Source organism: Coturnix japonica, unplaced genomic scaffold, assembly GCF_054131305.1.
Source record: "Coturnix japonica strain WE unplaced genomic scaffold, WE-NBRP24 Scf046, whole genome shotgun sequence".
Lineage (NCBI taxonomy): Eukaryota > Metazoa > Chordata > Aves > Galliformes > Phasianidae > Coturnix > Coturnix japonica.
In genome coordinates, this window is record NW_028188949.1 from 3,025,665 (window position 1) to 3,042,394 (window position 16,730).

The 16,730-nt window shown below is 43.7% G+C and overlaps 1 protein-coding gene and 1 pseudogene across 2 annotated transcripts; both read right to left on the minus strand.

Annotated features, from left to right (window-relative positions):
- Positions 1-1,050: 1,050 nt before the first annotated feature.
- LOC146752388 (myosin-binding protein H-like) lies at positions 1,051-2,343 on the minus strand. The gene is made up of 3 exons (XM_085531952.1): positions 2,079-2,343; positions 1,117-1,383; positions 1,051-1,070 (listed from the first exon to the last, which is right to left on the minus strand). Exons 1-3 carry the CDS (start codon positions 2,194-2,196, stop codon positions 1,051-1,053), a joined length of 405 nt encoding a protein of 134 aa, XP_085388078.1. The 5' UTR covers positions 2,197-2,343.
- A 7,534-nt stretch (positions 2,344-9,877) lies between these two features.
- Positions 9,878-16,438, minus strand: LOC146752389 (obscurin-like; annotated as a pseudogene). Its single transcript, XR_014940652.1, has 6 exons — positions 16,132-16,438; positions 15,473-15,739; positions 14,558-14,775; positions 13,407-13,512; positions 12,337-12,605; positions 9,878-10,285 (listed from the first exon to the last, which is right to left on the minus strand). The product of XR_014940652.1 is annotated as an obscurin-like (transcript).
- Positions 16,439-16,730: the final 292 nt, after the last annotated feature.

Here is a 16,730-nt window from a genome sequence, read left to right on the forward strand (position 1 = left end):
TGCTGAACACTTTTGATTTTCCTGTTTTATTGACTCCTTTTATCTATCTTCTATTTCACACATCAGATGTTTATACTGGGGAAAAAACTTCCACCAAATGCAAAAGAAAGGAGAAAGGAAATCCTTCAAACTCTGAGCGCATAGAGTAAAAGAGCTTAATTGCTGGGGAGAGCAGATTAGAATCACAGTACCCTTAGAATTGGAAGAGACCCTTAAAGGCCATCTAGCCCAGCTCCCCTGCAATAAAAAGGGACATTCACAGCTAGATCAGGTTGCTCACAGCCTGGTCATTAGTCATCCCAGAGGCAAAACACACACTGAATGATCTCTCCCTGCAGTCATAAATCCTTGGAGACAACAGCATTGACACTGCATGTTACTGAAGCAGTAAAAGAAACTGCTCTTGTAACTCTCCTTGTGCTAAATAAAATGATGATAAAAAGCAATGGAATGCTTTGGCATGACACCAAAACCATCCTCCTTCGTTGATATCTGCTGCAATGGAACCTTCCACTGGAAGAAAGCCTCTGATGACTTGTCACCCCAGAGAGGTGAGCTTTAGAAGCAGGACTGCTGCACAATAGAATGAACTGGAGCTCCTTAGCATCTCTTACATCCAGGAGGGGTGTGATCAGACCCACCTATCACCTTCAGGTGCGCTTTCTGACACCTTGTCTGACTTCACTGTCACTGTGCCAGCATCCTCAGGCTTAACCTGCTTCATTGTCAGTGTGCAGCAATTGCCAGCGTTCTTGATGTCATTGTAATTGTTGGTGTAAAGGAGGTTGCCATTCAGGAACCATTCCATGTCCTCATCATTATGGGACAGCTTGCAGGAGAAGACAGCAGAGCTCTCTTCTTCAATTTCTACATCCTGCAGGTGCTTCGTTACTTCTACATTGCGGGCTGTGGGGAAACAAGGTGAACTGTTACCACTGTTACTATAAATCATACTGGGATGTGGTAGAATGGTTGGACTAGATGATCTTTGTGTAATCATCTATGTGAAGATAATACATGTATAAAGTTAGCAGGAGAGAACGGCAGAAATCAACCCCAAGAAGAGAAATCTGAGGTGAAATAGGACATGGAAGAGGCCACCCTCCCTGCTCATACCTTCAGCTGTCAGCGTGGCCTCAGTCTCTGCAATTCCTGCCTTGCACTTGTACACACCAGCATCATCGGGCTTCAGCTTCAGAATCTTGAGCTCTGCTGAATGCTTATCCCTCTTGATCTTGTACTTCTCAGAGGGCTTGATGAGTGTGTGGCCTTTGAACCATTTCACAACCTTTGGAGAAGGCCTGAAGTCACAGGACAGGATGACAGAATGATGTTCCAAAGCTGTCTTGTCCTCCAACTTCCTGGTGATTTCTATATGGTAATCTGCAAAGCAGGGGTGGAAGAGAAGAAAGGATGAGGACAATTGGAAGAAGAGGAAAGTCTCTTGCGTGTATTCCATTCCAATTAATGTCATGTTCACAATGGTTTTTTGAACCACTCTAAAGATAAAACAAACGATTGTCTATAGGTAATGCCATTGACTACATTTCTATAAAGTAATACTGTATATTATCTACCAAATGCAAGGTCCAGCTCTTGTTCTGTGCTTATTAAATTGCTCCCAAATGTTGAGGCTTTTATTCAAATAAGAGTGAGTTAAAAATATAACAAGTACTTTAGGATGTGAATGGAGACTCTTACGCTGGGGACAACAGCGGACAAAAAGCCTGGAAGTTTCTTTCAGATGAAATCAAGGACAAATGGCATCAAACTTATGTGCTACCAAACTTCAACTTGTCTAGTTCTGAAATACAATTAATTTCACCTGATTTGACCTCTTTGCTATAGCCAATGACAAAATGTCAGCTCTGTAGATCTGAATAGTAAGCACACCACAACTATTCAAACAGATCTTTTACTGAGATGCAGCTGTCTCATTTAGTGTCCAACGACTTTGAACTGGAAATGGAGCAGACCCTCCAGACACACACACAATATTTCAAAGACCCCAGTGAAGGAAGGCTGTACGTTAATTAATTCTTCATCTTCATGATGTAAACCAAGCCAGGATATGTTACCTCTGACGAGCAGAGTTGCTGTGGATTTTGATTTGCCAATTGAGAACTGAATGGTGCCTGTCATATCAATGGTGGTTTTCAGTATGGTCAGCCGGTGGATGGTGCCTTCTTGCTGCATAATAAAGGTTATGCCAGCCTGTAAGACTTCCCCACGTAGATACCACTTGGGAGGTTTCACAGAAGGAATGGATATCTCGCATTCAAATTTGGCTTCTTCAGGCTCAGTCACATCCTCATCACACAGCTCCTTTACTAGATTAATGGATTGCTCTTTAAGAAGGATGGAACAAGAGAAAGCAGAGATTTAGAAGGAATGTAAAATACCCTTACATTATCACCCTACTTACTCACATCAGCATTACTGCACATGAACACTACACCTATCAGCACAAAATGCCTTAAAACGTCATTAAAAATAATAGAAAGAAAGGAATGTTGTTAAGAAGTCAGACAATAAGACTGACAACCTGAAGAGAGCCCAGATCTTCTGATTCCCAGTCCAACATCCAAATCAAACCATGACCTTCCCATACCGCTATCAAAATCCTCGCATTACGAAATGGAATACAGGTTCAATGAAACACGGACGTTGATAATTATTTTGGATAAATACAGCAACTTAGCTCTGAACAACAAGTTTTCTCCTAGTAAAGGTCTCTGTAGGTCCAATGTAATGACTCTACTTAGGAGAAATTCATTTTCCAGGATTTTCTTGCCCTTATAATTGTAACAGTGGCAAAGGTGGGGACTGAACTCTTGAGTAGTGTGCTAACTCAAATGTCTCCCTTTTCTTTATCACACTTAACATCATATATATACCTAACATTGTATATATTAAAAAAAAAAACAAACCCTGTGCTCTTTTCAAACATACAGAGAAAATGAAGAAAAAGTCAAGCTATGTTTTTATCCCTCAACGTTCAAACACAAATCTGAAGTCTAAACGTAGAAAATCAACCTCCTAAGAAAATAAGCTGTTTTACTTAGCAAAAGTAAATTCCAAAAGAGAAGCTGGATATTTTGTGGGCAGAAAGGCAGGTAGGTAGGAGTTTTTATTTCTGTGAAAGGTCCTGGTGGTGTTTAACTTCCTTGACATTAAAGCAAAGGATGTTAGCTCGTTTATAACATAAGATAATTTAATCAAAATCGTCATCAGAAGCATAATTACCTTTAACTGTAAGATGGGCACAAGATTCACGAGATTCTGCCTTTTCTGCTACAGATTTTATTTCTGCTGCATCCTTGACTTGGACACGTGTGTAAGTCAGAGAGCAGGTCTTTCCTGAAGCAGAGAACCACAGAGTCACTAAAGCTGGAAAAGACCACTAAGGTCATCTAGTCCAACCGCCAGCTCATCCCTACCAAACTGTGCTCTTGAGAGCAAACCCACAACTACACTTTGCTTCCTTGAGCAAAGAGTTCTGAGGCACATGGCCAGGCTGAGCATCACCCATCTGGTTTCACAGCATCACTGCCTGTTCTCTCATGTCAATGAAACCACCCATTCCCCCACGTCCACATCCCCACCAAAGCGTAATCTAAACATGGCTTCTACAAGGACTGACCAAATGTGGCTGCTGTCACCTTCAAAGTACCTGATACAGAAGGATCACACTCACTGTCAGACAAAACCTCTTTGGAGAGGTGAACTGACTGCCCTGTTGACCCCCAATTTGGAAATAACTGCACTCATTTCCTACCTGCTCCCGGCAGTGTGGGATGGTGGGATAGCATCACACTTCCCACACTAAGCTTCCCACCTGTCACTTGTTCCACCCTAACCTCAGTCCCAAAACAAAAGGGGAACTCGCTTCTGAACAATCTTCATTTCAGAAGTCCTTTCTGCTTGATCTCCAACCCACCCCCCACTCAGGAGAAAGATCCCCCTCTTACACCCTACCATCTTGCTGCATTCTGATGTTGTCATCAGCCTTCAGCTTGTTGTCATCTTTGTACCACTGGCTCTGAACCTCATCGTGTGAAATCTCAGACAAAAGATGCACTCCCATATTCATTCACTTCCACATCTTCCAGTGGTTTAACAATCTTGATATCTCGAGCTGTGAAACAGTAGAGACATATTTGTCAGGGTATTTCTTTAACTGAGTGCAGCATCTTTTCTTTACACATATCTGCATAGAAAATAAGTAGGATTATGTTTTATTCTAAACCATCATCCATTCATGAGTCATTTCTCTCTTCAACACAGTCAATGCATTATTGCCCTTGAACTTAAAGACAGACTTACTAGCTACAATGGAGCTCCCTGCAAACAGTCTTCATGGAAACCAGAATCTCATTAATTCTAAAACCTTTCAAGCAAAATTAAGGGTAGAAAAACAATAGGATGGAATGAATCTTTAAGGTCATTTAGTTCCAATCCCCCTGCTATAGGCAGGGACACCTCCCTCCACACCAACTCTTCTCCTCAGGGTCAAGGCTTCTCTCAAATCATTCTCCTCTAAGCCTGTGCCTGTGCTTGGGATTGCCCTGACCTAGGTGCAGGGCCTTGTACTTGGCCACACTCAAGTTCATGAGGCTGCCAAGGGCCCACCTCTCCAGCCTGTCCAGGTCCCTCTGGGTAGCATCCCTTCCCTCTAGCACATCAACAGCACCGCTCAGCTTGGGGTCATCTGCAAACTTGCTGAGGCTGCATTTGATTCCACTGGCCATGTTGCCTACAAAAATGTTAAATAACACTGGTCCCAACACCACCCTCCACCTGGACACTCAGCTACTCACTGCAACTCTCTGAGTGTGACCATCCAGACAGTTCCCTATCCTGCAACTGGTCCATCCATCAAAACCATTTTTCTCCAGTTTGGTGACCAGGATGTCATGCAGGACAGGATCAAATGCTCTGCACAAGTCCAAGTAGATGATGTCAGTTGCTCTCCCATTATCCACTGATGCTGTTACTCCATCATGAAAGGCCACCAAGTTTGTCAGGCATGGCTTGAATTTGAGGAAGCCATATTGGTTACCACCAATCACCTCATCTTTATTTTCCAAACTATGCCAAGGAGAACTAGACAGAACTCTACAGTGTTGTGTCACTACAAACCTGTCTGAACCATTGGCTTCTCTGCATGCTCATCACTAGTCTCTCCTTAGCTTGTGTGCCCACAATGTATGGGGAATGTCAACCACAAATCTTACCTAGGGGACATCTTTGCTTCAAAATCCCTTGAACATCACACAATCCCTTTTAACTCTCCAGGTCTGCACTTATTTATGTCAGAATCAGAAATTATTTCTGTTCTACTATTTCCCTTTCCTTCTGAAGGGCCTGGATACAACTTGGATTAACCTCAGGAGCAGAGTTCCTGCATAAAACAGCCAGTACTGAAACAGCAACCCAACCTGGTTGCAGACTGAGAGAGAAAATGAGAGTTCACCGCCTGTGAATAATGATACTTCTCTTATTTCCCTGGGAAGTAATGCCCACTTTTTTACTTTGACGGAGCTCCTTCCCATCCTAGAAGGGAAAATATCAAGTCAAATCTACATTAGTCCTTCCATCTCTGCACTGGGCAAAGGCAGCCTTCAGATCTATGCTTAATTCACCCAATTCCCTAGAATTAATGGGACTGTACTTACTGGAACATATGCTGAAGCTTAAGCACAGTGCAGTGTTTTCAACATGTAGGAATGGCTATAGAACATGCATAAATTCTGGCTGACATATGACAGCTTAAAGCACTGCAGAGGACTGTTAACAAGCCCGTTTGGACATCACCTTGAATAAATGACATTATCCCCAAGTAAGGAAAGGAACAGCTGAGCACCGGGGAGGTACACAAAGGGCCAGAGCAAATTCTCACACAGTCAGGTGCAAAGAAAACTGAGATTTCACCCTAAAACCCAGTTCACAACAAGGCTACAAAATCCTGGCTGAGAATTTCTGAATGCTCACCAGTTGTTTCCAGCTCGAAGGTCATCTTCTGGCCAGCAGCCTCGCAGATGTATTCTCCAGCATCTTTCTTCTCCAGCTGCTCCACAACCAGACGCCGTGTTTTGCCCACAGATTCCATTCTGAACTTTCTGGAGGAGGCAAGCAGTCTTCCATCCTTGTACCATTTTACTCCAGTTGGATCCTGTGCTACTTCACAGCTGAGGGAGGCACTTGCTGCCAGGGCAGCACTCACCTCTTTCTGCACCTTCTCCTGGTTTATAAACACAGGTTTTGGCTCTGAGGGAAGAAAAGAAAAAGTATTGACTGATGGACTGAAATGAGACCAACTTGCAGGTTTGTATGTACAGGTTGGAACAGGTTTAGGTTACCACTTGTGCCCAAACTAATAGCCTTCACTAGAGAATATCAGCTCTTCTGTTGAAACAAAGTGTCAAATCTAGGCAAGAAAGAACCTAGGAACTGAAGGAACCAAGAGGGTCCTTGAACACCAGTCCCATGGTTGCAAGTCACTATGCAAACATATTGAACCCAAAAGAACATCTGTCCTGCAGGCAACCAAAACCTGAGTTCCTTTTACTTAAGACCCACTGTGAAACATCAAAACACATAAACATGTGATAGTCAAACCACTGGCTGCCTTTTCATGACCCAGAACAGTACTCCTGGCTTCCTGAACAGACTCCTCATGGCCTCTACCATTGCCACAACTGTGACTGTCAAAGGCACAAAGGAAATATGCTCACCAACGCAGTCCTTTGTTCTTTGTGTGTGATTTGCAGATATCTATCTTACTTTGAGCTCTGGCAATAGTCAGCTCTACCAGGTCTCTTACTGTGAGTAGCAGACTCACCTATCCAGATGCAGCCTCCAACATAAAGGCATAGTAAAAAGGCAGTGTACTACTAGGAGAAGTTCCTGCTTCTCCTGCCATGAAAGGCTGCACGTACAACATGCACTCCAGCCTCAATGCACATACTTAGCTTAGTCAAATGTTTAGGGGAACAGGAATTACAGTTTGGGATCTCAGGCACTGGAGAGATTTGAATAATATCTTGAATATTGCTTCCACTGTACATATATCAGTAATTATTATTCTACAGACAGACTGAAACAGGTCTTTGTGCCATACTAAAACCAAATACTTTCTACAAACCCAGGCAATCAAGTCTAGGGAAAAAACCTCAGCACAGACTACTGCACCTGGATCACTGTATAATAGAAACTAGATTTTACTTTACTGTTCTCTGCTGTATTTCAGACAACACCTGTCTTACCTGTGACATGAATCTTGAAGGTGAGTTTCTGGCCAGCAGCCTCGCAGCTGTACTCCCCTGCATCTTTCTTCTCCACCTGGCTCACCACCAGCCGACGCTGTTTGCCCTCTGACTCCACCTTGAACATCTTGCACCAGGTGATCAGTTTCCCCTCCTTGTACCCCTTCACCTCCGTCTTCTCCTGGGCCACCTCGCAGCTCAGCGTGGCATTTTCTGTTGGTGCAGCCTTCATCTCCTTCTGCACCTTCTCCTTGTTGATAAAAACATCTTCTGCTTCTGGAATTGAAGGCAAATGGGCACATTTAAGACATGAATCTTTTCTACACAGCATTCCCCAAATGCCCAAATTAGTCTTTGGACTGTACCGTTGAGGACAGCTTTCCCACTCACATTTCCTGACAGTGCTATGAACTGAATGCCAACATCTGAACTATATCAATTGCCAGTGAAGAACTTCCTCCCTGCCAGACCAAAACAGCTTAGATAGCCCTAAACTTGTTTTCATTTCCACCAGTATCATGTTCCAAAATCTTCAAAAATTAAAAAACACCCCTTTCCCCACTGTCCAGCAGCACACCAGCATACGCAGTCATTGAAAAGTCTGTTTCATACACGGGGACAGGCATTACATTGTCCAAACAAGCTGACAGCTGTAAGTTGCTTTGCCAGCAAAAGCCAGGTGAGGGTCAAGGTTAAATTCTGTTTGTGATTAAGTCATAGTGAGGAAATGTATTTTTCTCACCTACTTATTTCTGAAAACAGTTCTAATATCTCCTGAGTTTTCAGAGGCAGTAATAAAATGGTTTCCCATATGGAATCATAGAATGGTTTGGGTATAGAAGGAAGCTTTAAAGATCATCCAGTCCAACCTCTTGCCGTGGTCAGGGACATCATTCACTAAATGAGGCTGCCCAGGGTCCCCATCCAGCCTGGCCTTGGACACTCCCAATGATGAGTCACCCACAACCTTCACTGGACAATCTGTTCCAGTGTATCACCACCCTCATCATAAAGAACTTTTCTCATGTCCAAACTGAGTCTACCCTCTTCAGTTTGAAACCATTGCCCTTTGTTATGTTGCTACAGACCCTGGTAAAAAGCCTTTTTCCACTTTCTTATCAGACTCTCCTAATAAATAGAACGCCTGTCTTCCTCCATTTCTGGAAAGAAAAGCACCAGCTTGAAGCCTTTCTGTTTTTAAGCATTTCTTTTGTACCTGCTATAGAGAAGAAAACAAAAGAAAATACAGGAAAACCTTTTTAGTTGCAGGTTTCTTTAATTTAATAGAAACCACCAATGCTGCCTTCTAGCATTGTGACCAAATGCTGTCTCTGAGACTATTTAGGAAGAAGCATTTGCAGAGGTGTGCTTGTGCCCTGAAGATATCTTTAATATTCTTTAATTTCCCCTGTAATTACTGACTTCTCATTTTGCTATCATTGCATCTACTTGAGATCCCCAGGGAAATTCCCCAGTTATTTCCAGCCCATCTTAAGCTGAGGCTACCCAAGTCCTCTGCAGTAATAGCTTCAGAAGGCAAACAAAACAGTGCATGAATTAAACAGAATTTAAGCACGGTCTACATCACTGAATGCTGGGGCTGAATGTGTCAAACCACTTAACTTTCCCCTCATTCTTTGTTGGGGGGTTCAATACAGTCCAAACAATTTCTCTCACCTGTGACATGAATCTTGGTAAGTCTTCTCCTGGGCCACCTCGCAGCTCAGCGTGGCATTTTGAGTCAGTACAGCCTTCACCTCCTTTTGTACCTTGTCCTTGTTTGTATACACGTCTTCTTTCTCTGCAGGGACATCACAACAGTCACACCGTTTTGCTGAAGTCTGGTGCAGAGCTAACTCCAGTTCCCCATTTTCACTATACTTGCCCTTCACAGGGAGCATCGTGATGCCTCATTAAGACAGGAAAATACTTTCCCCTCTATTTTGCCTTGGGAAATGATAAGCATATCATTTCATATCATATCATATCATATCATATCATATCATATCATATCATATCATATCATATCATATCATATATCATATCATATATCATATCATATCATATCACAAAGCTAAATATTTCGCAGTCTGATAGCAGATTTGGACATGAGATTTAGAACACCTGCATGCACTGCTGAACCTCCTCCCTTATCTTTTTTTCTTCTGATGTCTCTCTACGTTTCCAGTAAATCAGAAGGGAACGGCCCTCTAGAACAGGTTGCCCAAGGAGACTGTGGATGCTCCATCCCTGCAGGCATTCAAGGCCAGGCTGGATGTGGTTCTGGGAAGCCTGGGCTGCTGCTTGGCAACCCTGCACATAGGAAGAAGGGGTTTGGAACTGGATGAGCACCGTGGGCCTTTGCAACCCAGGCCATTTATGAGTCTGATTAGTGGCATTTTCCACCTCATTGTGTCATTCAAATTTTGTAACCAGATCTCTTCATACACCTCCCCTTTTCTCACTCCTTGCATGCCTCGTGTGCTCTTGCACTGTAACCCTGCAGACACCAGCTGACTACAAGAGCTGCACAAGTTACCCTCCTTGCCTATGGTTTGTTGCAGTAATTCATTCCTGGATGGAAAAGCACATGTAGAAAAGTGTTGCTATGACACTAGATGACAAAGAAAGTCCTATAGCCAAAATGTTTTGCACCAGAGAGGCTGTCAGTTGATCCTCCCAATGCAAGACACACCAAATGAAGCGTTCCTTTATCTCTGGGATTCCAAGCATTTTCTCACCTCTGACTTTCACCTGGAATGTTGCTTTGTCATCTTTTGTTTCACAGCTGTAGCTCCCTTGGTCTTTCAGGGTCACATTTTTGACCATGAGATTGTGGTGCGTCCCCTGGGAGATGATGGTTGTCCTCTGGTCCTGCTTCACCTCTGTTTGATCTTTCTTCCATACGACAGCTCCGCTTGCAGCTGACACCTCACACACCAGCTCCAGGTCTTCAGAAGGACTGACTGATATTTCTGGAGTCGTTTTGGGCTTGTTGACAAAATTAATGGCTTCATCTGAAGAAAAAAAGAGAAAGTGGTTTACATCCTGACTCAGGCTTATTCAGCACAGCATTAAGATACAGTTAGAACTGATTGTAATGTCTATGCTCATTACATCTGGGGGATCGAGTTTCACCTCTGGAGGTACTCACATACAAACGTGTGCTTGATTCTCCTGTGTAAGGAAAGAGTAAGTTCTATGCAGACAGTTCTTATTTCTTTTAATCAATTCTGTATTCTGCACATGTTCTTCTGAAGCTAAAATGAAGGCAGCTAAGTAACGTGTTTGCAATACATGAACAAACCAATTCAACACCTTGTCTCTAAGCTAACAAGCAGCGTTTGATGAGCACATCAGTATTTCATGCCCTTCATTCCATCCAGACAGAACCTGCCTGAGGAGCAAGCTGATGGCTGTCAGCTACAGGCAGACCTAGCTTAGTACTGCATTTCTTACAGCAACAACTGTCGCTTTCAGTCACTGAATATACCAAGGACAATTACTATGCCACACACATTTATGGCATCAATGAACAAATAATGCGTTAAAAATTGTAATAGACAGGAGACATCTATTCTTTTAAAACTAGGTGACCAAAGAACAACAGTCCTTCTAGAGTCAAGCTGTTAAGAACTAATAGCACCAACCAATATCACGTAGATTGATTACTTCCCTGCCCTAAGACCATCTTGCGACCATTTGGTGCTCCTAATTAAGCCCTCTTGATGGCTTTTTTGTCTGAGCCATGTGACATTTTGTGATAGGAGTTACTGCTAGTGTTCCCTTAACCCAACACCAAAGTAGGAGGTATCCATTCTCAGGGAATCATGCAGGCTTCCTCTGTATTTGATGCTCAGAGACAGCCCCAGAACTTTTTAAATCTTAGCTTAGCTCTCATCCAATAATGTTCATCAAACAGTGCAACTTGTCCTTTGGGGATGCCTTTGTTCTGCATCAACCAGTTCCAACGGAGTCTTCTCTGCTTGTTTTAGATCAGTTTGTCAACAGATAAAGCCAGGGTCTTTGAATTACAAAGTGAAATTGCAGAATGCATGATTCTCAACCAAACAGAACGGGAGGTGGGATGCAGGGTGAATACCTGAGCCAACACCACCTGCAAGCAATTCTTCAATATCTTAGGATTCTCTAGCCACCCCAAATCCAATGTTGTGCTTGATCTATCATCTCTGCTGAGTTTTTAGCTAGCTGATGGTGAGCATCATGATGGTGATGGGTGAGCAGTCGGACTAGAGGGTCTTAATCAACCTTAAGGATCCTGTGATCAGAGGAATGTGAATGTGCTGTTAAAGGTCACAAGCGCTGCACTGCAGCATGAGCATACACAGCAAAAGGCTTTCAGTAGAGCTTCAGTTCATAAATGAGGACTGGGTTATGGAAAATAGGCTCAAGATAGAAACCAGAAAACAGATCTTAACGCCAGGTTCTGTGAATGCAGCCAGCTGAATTTCACAGATATTGAATATCAATGACAATTTCTTGTGTTATTTTACCCTCCAGCTCCACCCTGAACAGGAACATGTCAGTGACAAGCATTACTCCTCCAGGCTTGACCTGACAGTGCTTTACTTGTACTATGAGCTAATGGCTTTGCTTACAGCACCTCAGGGAGACACCTCAGAGATCACAACATCCTTTGGGTACAGCAGGAGACACTCAACTCTCCAAATGTGGAGTTTAATTTGTCAAAAGAGGAGACAGGATTCCCATGCTAATAACTTAGGACCATTTCAGTCAGAGGTTTAAAGATGATGTAAGTGCTGAGGCAATTCATGAACTAGAAGAATGAAGCCCAGATGTGAGGGCTCAAGTCATGACTCCAGCGTCAGTTGGAGCTAAGGCTGTCCTGAATTCATCACAACACAGTTACATTATTTGCTCATCCTGTGGATTTGCATAGGGACAACAGTAAGGTCAGAATTGCTTCAATAGAGCTATGCAATCTTTGTCCTAAATACTGGAAACCCACAGGGCTGGACAAATAAAATGAATTAAGTCTGAAGTGCTTTACATGGATTGTGATCCCATGTTTGCCTCACAAACTTACCTGAGACTTTCCAATCAAAAATCAGAGTGTCATCTCCAATTTTGCAGATGTTCCCTCGTCTTCTTTCGTTACAGCTGAAGCCACAAGCTTATGCAGTTTCCCTTTATCTTCCATTGTGAATTTCTTACTGGTCATGATTTCTTTGCCATTTTTGTACCACTTCACCATGACATTGGCTTCAGAGGTCTCAGAAACAAATTCAGCTTGTTTTCCAGCAACTGCCCTGATAACTCCTCCAGTTGTCTCTTTGTTTATGAAGTCTGCCAGTGCTGAAACAAAATATGGACACACAAAATATGTATGATGGTAAAGAACTGCAGGGACATTGGTGACCATGAGGCATTCATTTATCATAAGACCAAAGATACACGTTTATTCCTAGTTCTAATTGCTAGACTCTAATTCAGAAGCCGGCAAATTGGCAGCTTTTATAAACCACGTACCAGATTACCTTATCTCCACAAGTTGAAGGACATACACTGTACAGGGGACAGAGCCAAAGGAAGAAGCCCAAGTTGAGACAGCACAGTCAGAGCTGCTAAAATCAAAGTCTGGATTATGCATGCATTTGTTCTGCAGTTCCAAGAACACGCATGGATAATACAAATTCAACAACGTTCTACAGAATGCCTGTATTTAGGAGCTCGAGAGCCAGCTGATGGACACTGGAATGCCTGAGATCCTGTAAATACATTTAACTCCATCCTATCACACAGTCAAATTTCATTCATTTTTTCAGGAACTGTCTCTTATCATTGTAGTCCCCTCACCACTGCTGGATGTGAGCCCAGCCACACAAAAGCAGCTGCTGGTTTTCACTGCAGATACTGCAGTAAGGAGAAACAGCCTCCGGACTGGACCAGCTGAGCGTGGCCCTATCAGGATTTGCTCCAAAGGTCTTATTACCAGTAGTGCTTCCTGCTGAAATACATGGGGGTCCTCCTTTGATTCCAACCCCAACCCACCCCACCATGCCCCCTGATAACATCCATCAGGGCCACATCTCCACAGTTCCTCAACACCTCCAGGGATCCCACCACCTTCCTGGGCAGCCTGTGCGAGTTCCCCACCTCCCGTTATGGGATAACACCATCTCCTCTTCCCAACCTCCCTGAAAAGGAGGGATGTTGCTGAGATCTCTGTTTTTCCACCAGCATGGATCACAGGTTGAAAGGTCTGGAAGGAAGAGCAGGAAAAGAGTTTCATCCACGTGCCTTCTCCTTCCTTAGTAAAACCAGTGTGAAACTGCAGCCACGTCAGGCTGAAGGAGACGTCTCAGATGTCCTGCCTGGATGCAGGAGCTCACGTGTCAGAGGATGTCTGGCACGTCAAGTCTCATGGCAGTGCAGTGCATGACAAACTGCAACAACACTTTCCTGTGGGCTCCTTTGGGCACGAGGCCCAGCGGGTGACACACCTCTGGCTGCAGCTCTTCAGAGCCTCCCAGCAGCCACGTGATGCCCATGGGAGAGACACAGCTGACCCGCACAGCAGATGATTTACCAGCTAGCTCTGATTTACAACAAGAGAAGTTACAAGTGGCGATGCTGAATGGTGAAATACTGCGAGTGTGTGGCATAGGTATAAGATTTGTGAGCCTGAGGATGTTCAAAGTCAGGATGGACAGGGCTCAGAGCACCTGATGGAGCTGCGGTGCCCCTGTTCATTGCAAGGGAGTCCAACTAGCTGACCCTTAAGGGTCTCTTCCCTATCTATGAGATACACAAAAGCTGATTCTGCAGTAACCAAGCTACCAACAGCAGCTGTTTGTCATACAGCTTGCCAACACAGATTTTAAAATAACAGCATTGATTACTCATTTGATAGTCACATTACAGTGCAAAGCACATGGAAACGTCCATCAGCTAATTCATTTAATTCTTTGGGCAGACCTGCCAGTATGAAATATTATGCTAACATGACAGAGAGAAGAAAAGCAAAATTAAGGCTAGCTGACAAGCCGTGGCAGGAAGTTCTGCTCTCCATCAATTTAGTCCCATTATTCAATTCTGTTTGGAGATGTCTCCATGACTCTCTGGAGTTTGTTCTTTGAGAAGAAGCAATTAAGTAAGCTCTCCAATACCAAAGTGCATACACTACTCTAGGCCTTTCTTGTTTCTCCATGGATCAACAAGGGTGACAAGCCAGCAGAAGATGATGAAGAGCCTCATCATGCAAACTCATGCATTTTATCCCCCTCACAGATGCACTGACAACTTACAGCATCATCCATTGAGACGTTGTGAATTTTCAGGGTGTGTTTCTTCCCCACAATGTGCAGTTCATATTTTTCACTGGCCTTGAGCTCCTTCCCATCCTTCATCCACTCCACAGTAGCGCCTGTGTCTGAAAGCTCAGCCTGCAGTTTGGCTTCCTCACGCAGCCGAGCGCAGATCTTTTCTACATCTTTGCTCTTATTGGTAAATCTCACTGCAGCACCTGTCAGGAGCAAAGGCCTCGTTAGTTCAATTGATATCAGGCTAACGTGGTCAATGTTTGCTGCAACATCTCTGAAAAAGTATCACCTTCTGTTCCTGCACTCATCATTGTGTCACTGCTGAGCAATTCAAGATATTTCATTTGGTCTTCTTGCCGGATTTACTAAGTAAAAATCAACCAAACATCTCCTTCTACTGATTAAGAATGCTCTAAACATGCTTCTGCAGAGGTTTCCACCCAATGACAAACAGGTTCTCCCATAATGAATGTTTATTTGTTCTATTTGGTCATGCAAAGCTGATTGATACAGATATTATTGGAATGATTGCTCCCCTACTTCTAAACTATTCCAGTGCAGTCAGAAAGGCTGTCTGAACCTGGAGCTGAAAGTACTGCTCTATGGTGATGCAGTGGTAAACCTGGTGACTGAATGCACTGGCCAAGAGCTGTGAACTGCAGACATTCATCAGCTGGCATGAAGCAATCTGGTTCAGATACCAAGCAGCTGGGTAGACTGGCTTACCCTACACTCAGTGCTATCATGTTTAGGTCATTACCGGGACTCACGTCAGTCCATGGGATGCAATTTCAGGTATTTGGTACAGTCAGTGAATGCCTGCAGCCCCAGTTCTAATCATCAGATCACAGCAACTATGCCTTGACTGTAAGAGGAAAGGAGAAGGATCAAAGCAAATACCTCTCACTCTCATCTTGGTGCTGACATCAACATTTTCGGCAACAAATTTCACTTCTGCTCCACCATCATTCTTGGTGATGTTCTTTATGATTAGGCTGTGAGTAGTTTGGGTTCTCTTGATGATGCAGGTCTCGCTTTCCTGTAAGACTTTACCACTGAGGTACCAAGTGCTACAACACATTGTTGTAAGATCAGTAGTAAACATGGCATCCCCTCCAGGTACAGCTTCACCAGCTGTTAGGGGGGATTTCACAGCCAGGACTGGTTCTGAGGAAGAACAACATGGATGTCTTAATGCTCTTTAGATGCAAGTCTGGTATCTCATTTAGAGATGGAAGATTAAATCATAGGGACATTTCTACTTCTCCCTTTGCATGAGTGCTGGAAGAAGCACTTCTATGCTTCAGATCTGTTACAGAAAGTTCTGCCTCTTGCACATGTGTGATATCAAAAGATAAGGATATTCATGTCTCTGTCACAGAAACAGAACTTGTATCACTTTAGTGGTAGCTGGAGGTTGACAGGAGAACTAGTAATAAAGGAAAGCCTTTGGTGTGTTAATGCACTACTATCCTTAAAGTCAAAGGAAACATCTTTAGGGAACCAACACTGCTGCTCAGCACACACTGACCCATTTCCATTGGGGTTTTTGTGCTTACCAAGGTGCACGCTCCCTGGGAATTCCAGAGACGGGCTCTGTCCATGCGCATTGACTGCAGACACTCAGAACTGATCATCAGCCTCTTCAGACAGATTGCTCACCGTGAACTCTGGGACGGGGACATGAGACTCGTGGCACCTCACCCACGTGAAGCCAGTTAGTTTATTGCCTTCCACAATGTAGCCATCGATTGGAATGGGGCGTTGCATCTTCGGAGGGGACCATGCCAGTGTCACTGAGGTTTCTGTTTTATTTTTCACCACGGGGTCAGTTGGGGGCTGGGTGGGAGGTTTTCTGGGAGCTGAACAGAAATAAATACAGAAATATTAGCATAAGGTCATGTAGGCTGGAAAAGACCTTCAAGATCAGCAGACTCAACTTTCAGCATGACCTACTGAGTCCCACCATTAACTACTGTGGTACCTGAGGACATACATGACAAGCTTATTCCTGCAGGTATTTGCATAGTGAATATATTCACCCTCTGGTTGCTTTGGAACATTTTAGAGGTTAAAATCCCATCAGACTTTTTCACTGTGTGCAGCCACTGATACAGGCAGGAGGCTGGGAATTACCTGATGGGCTCTAGTTACAGAC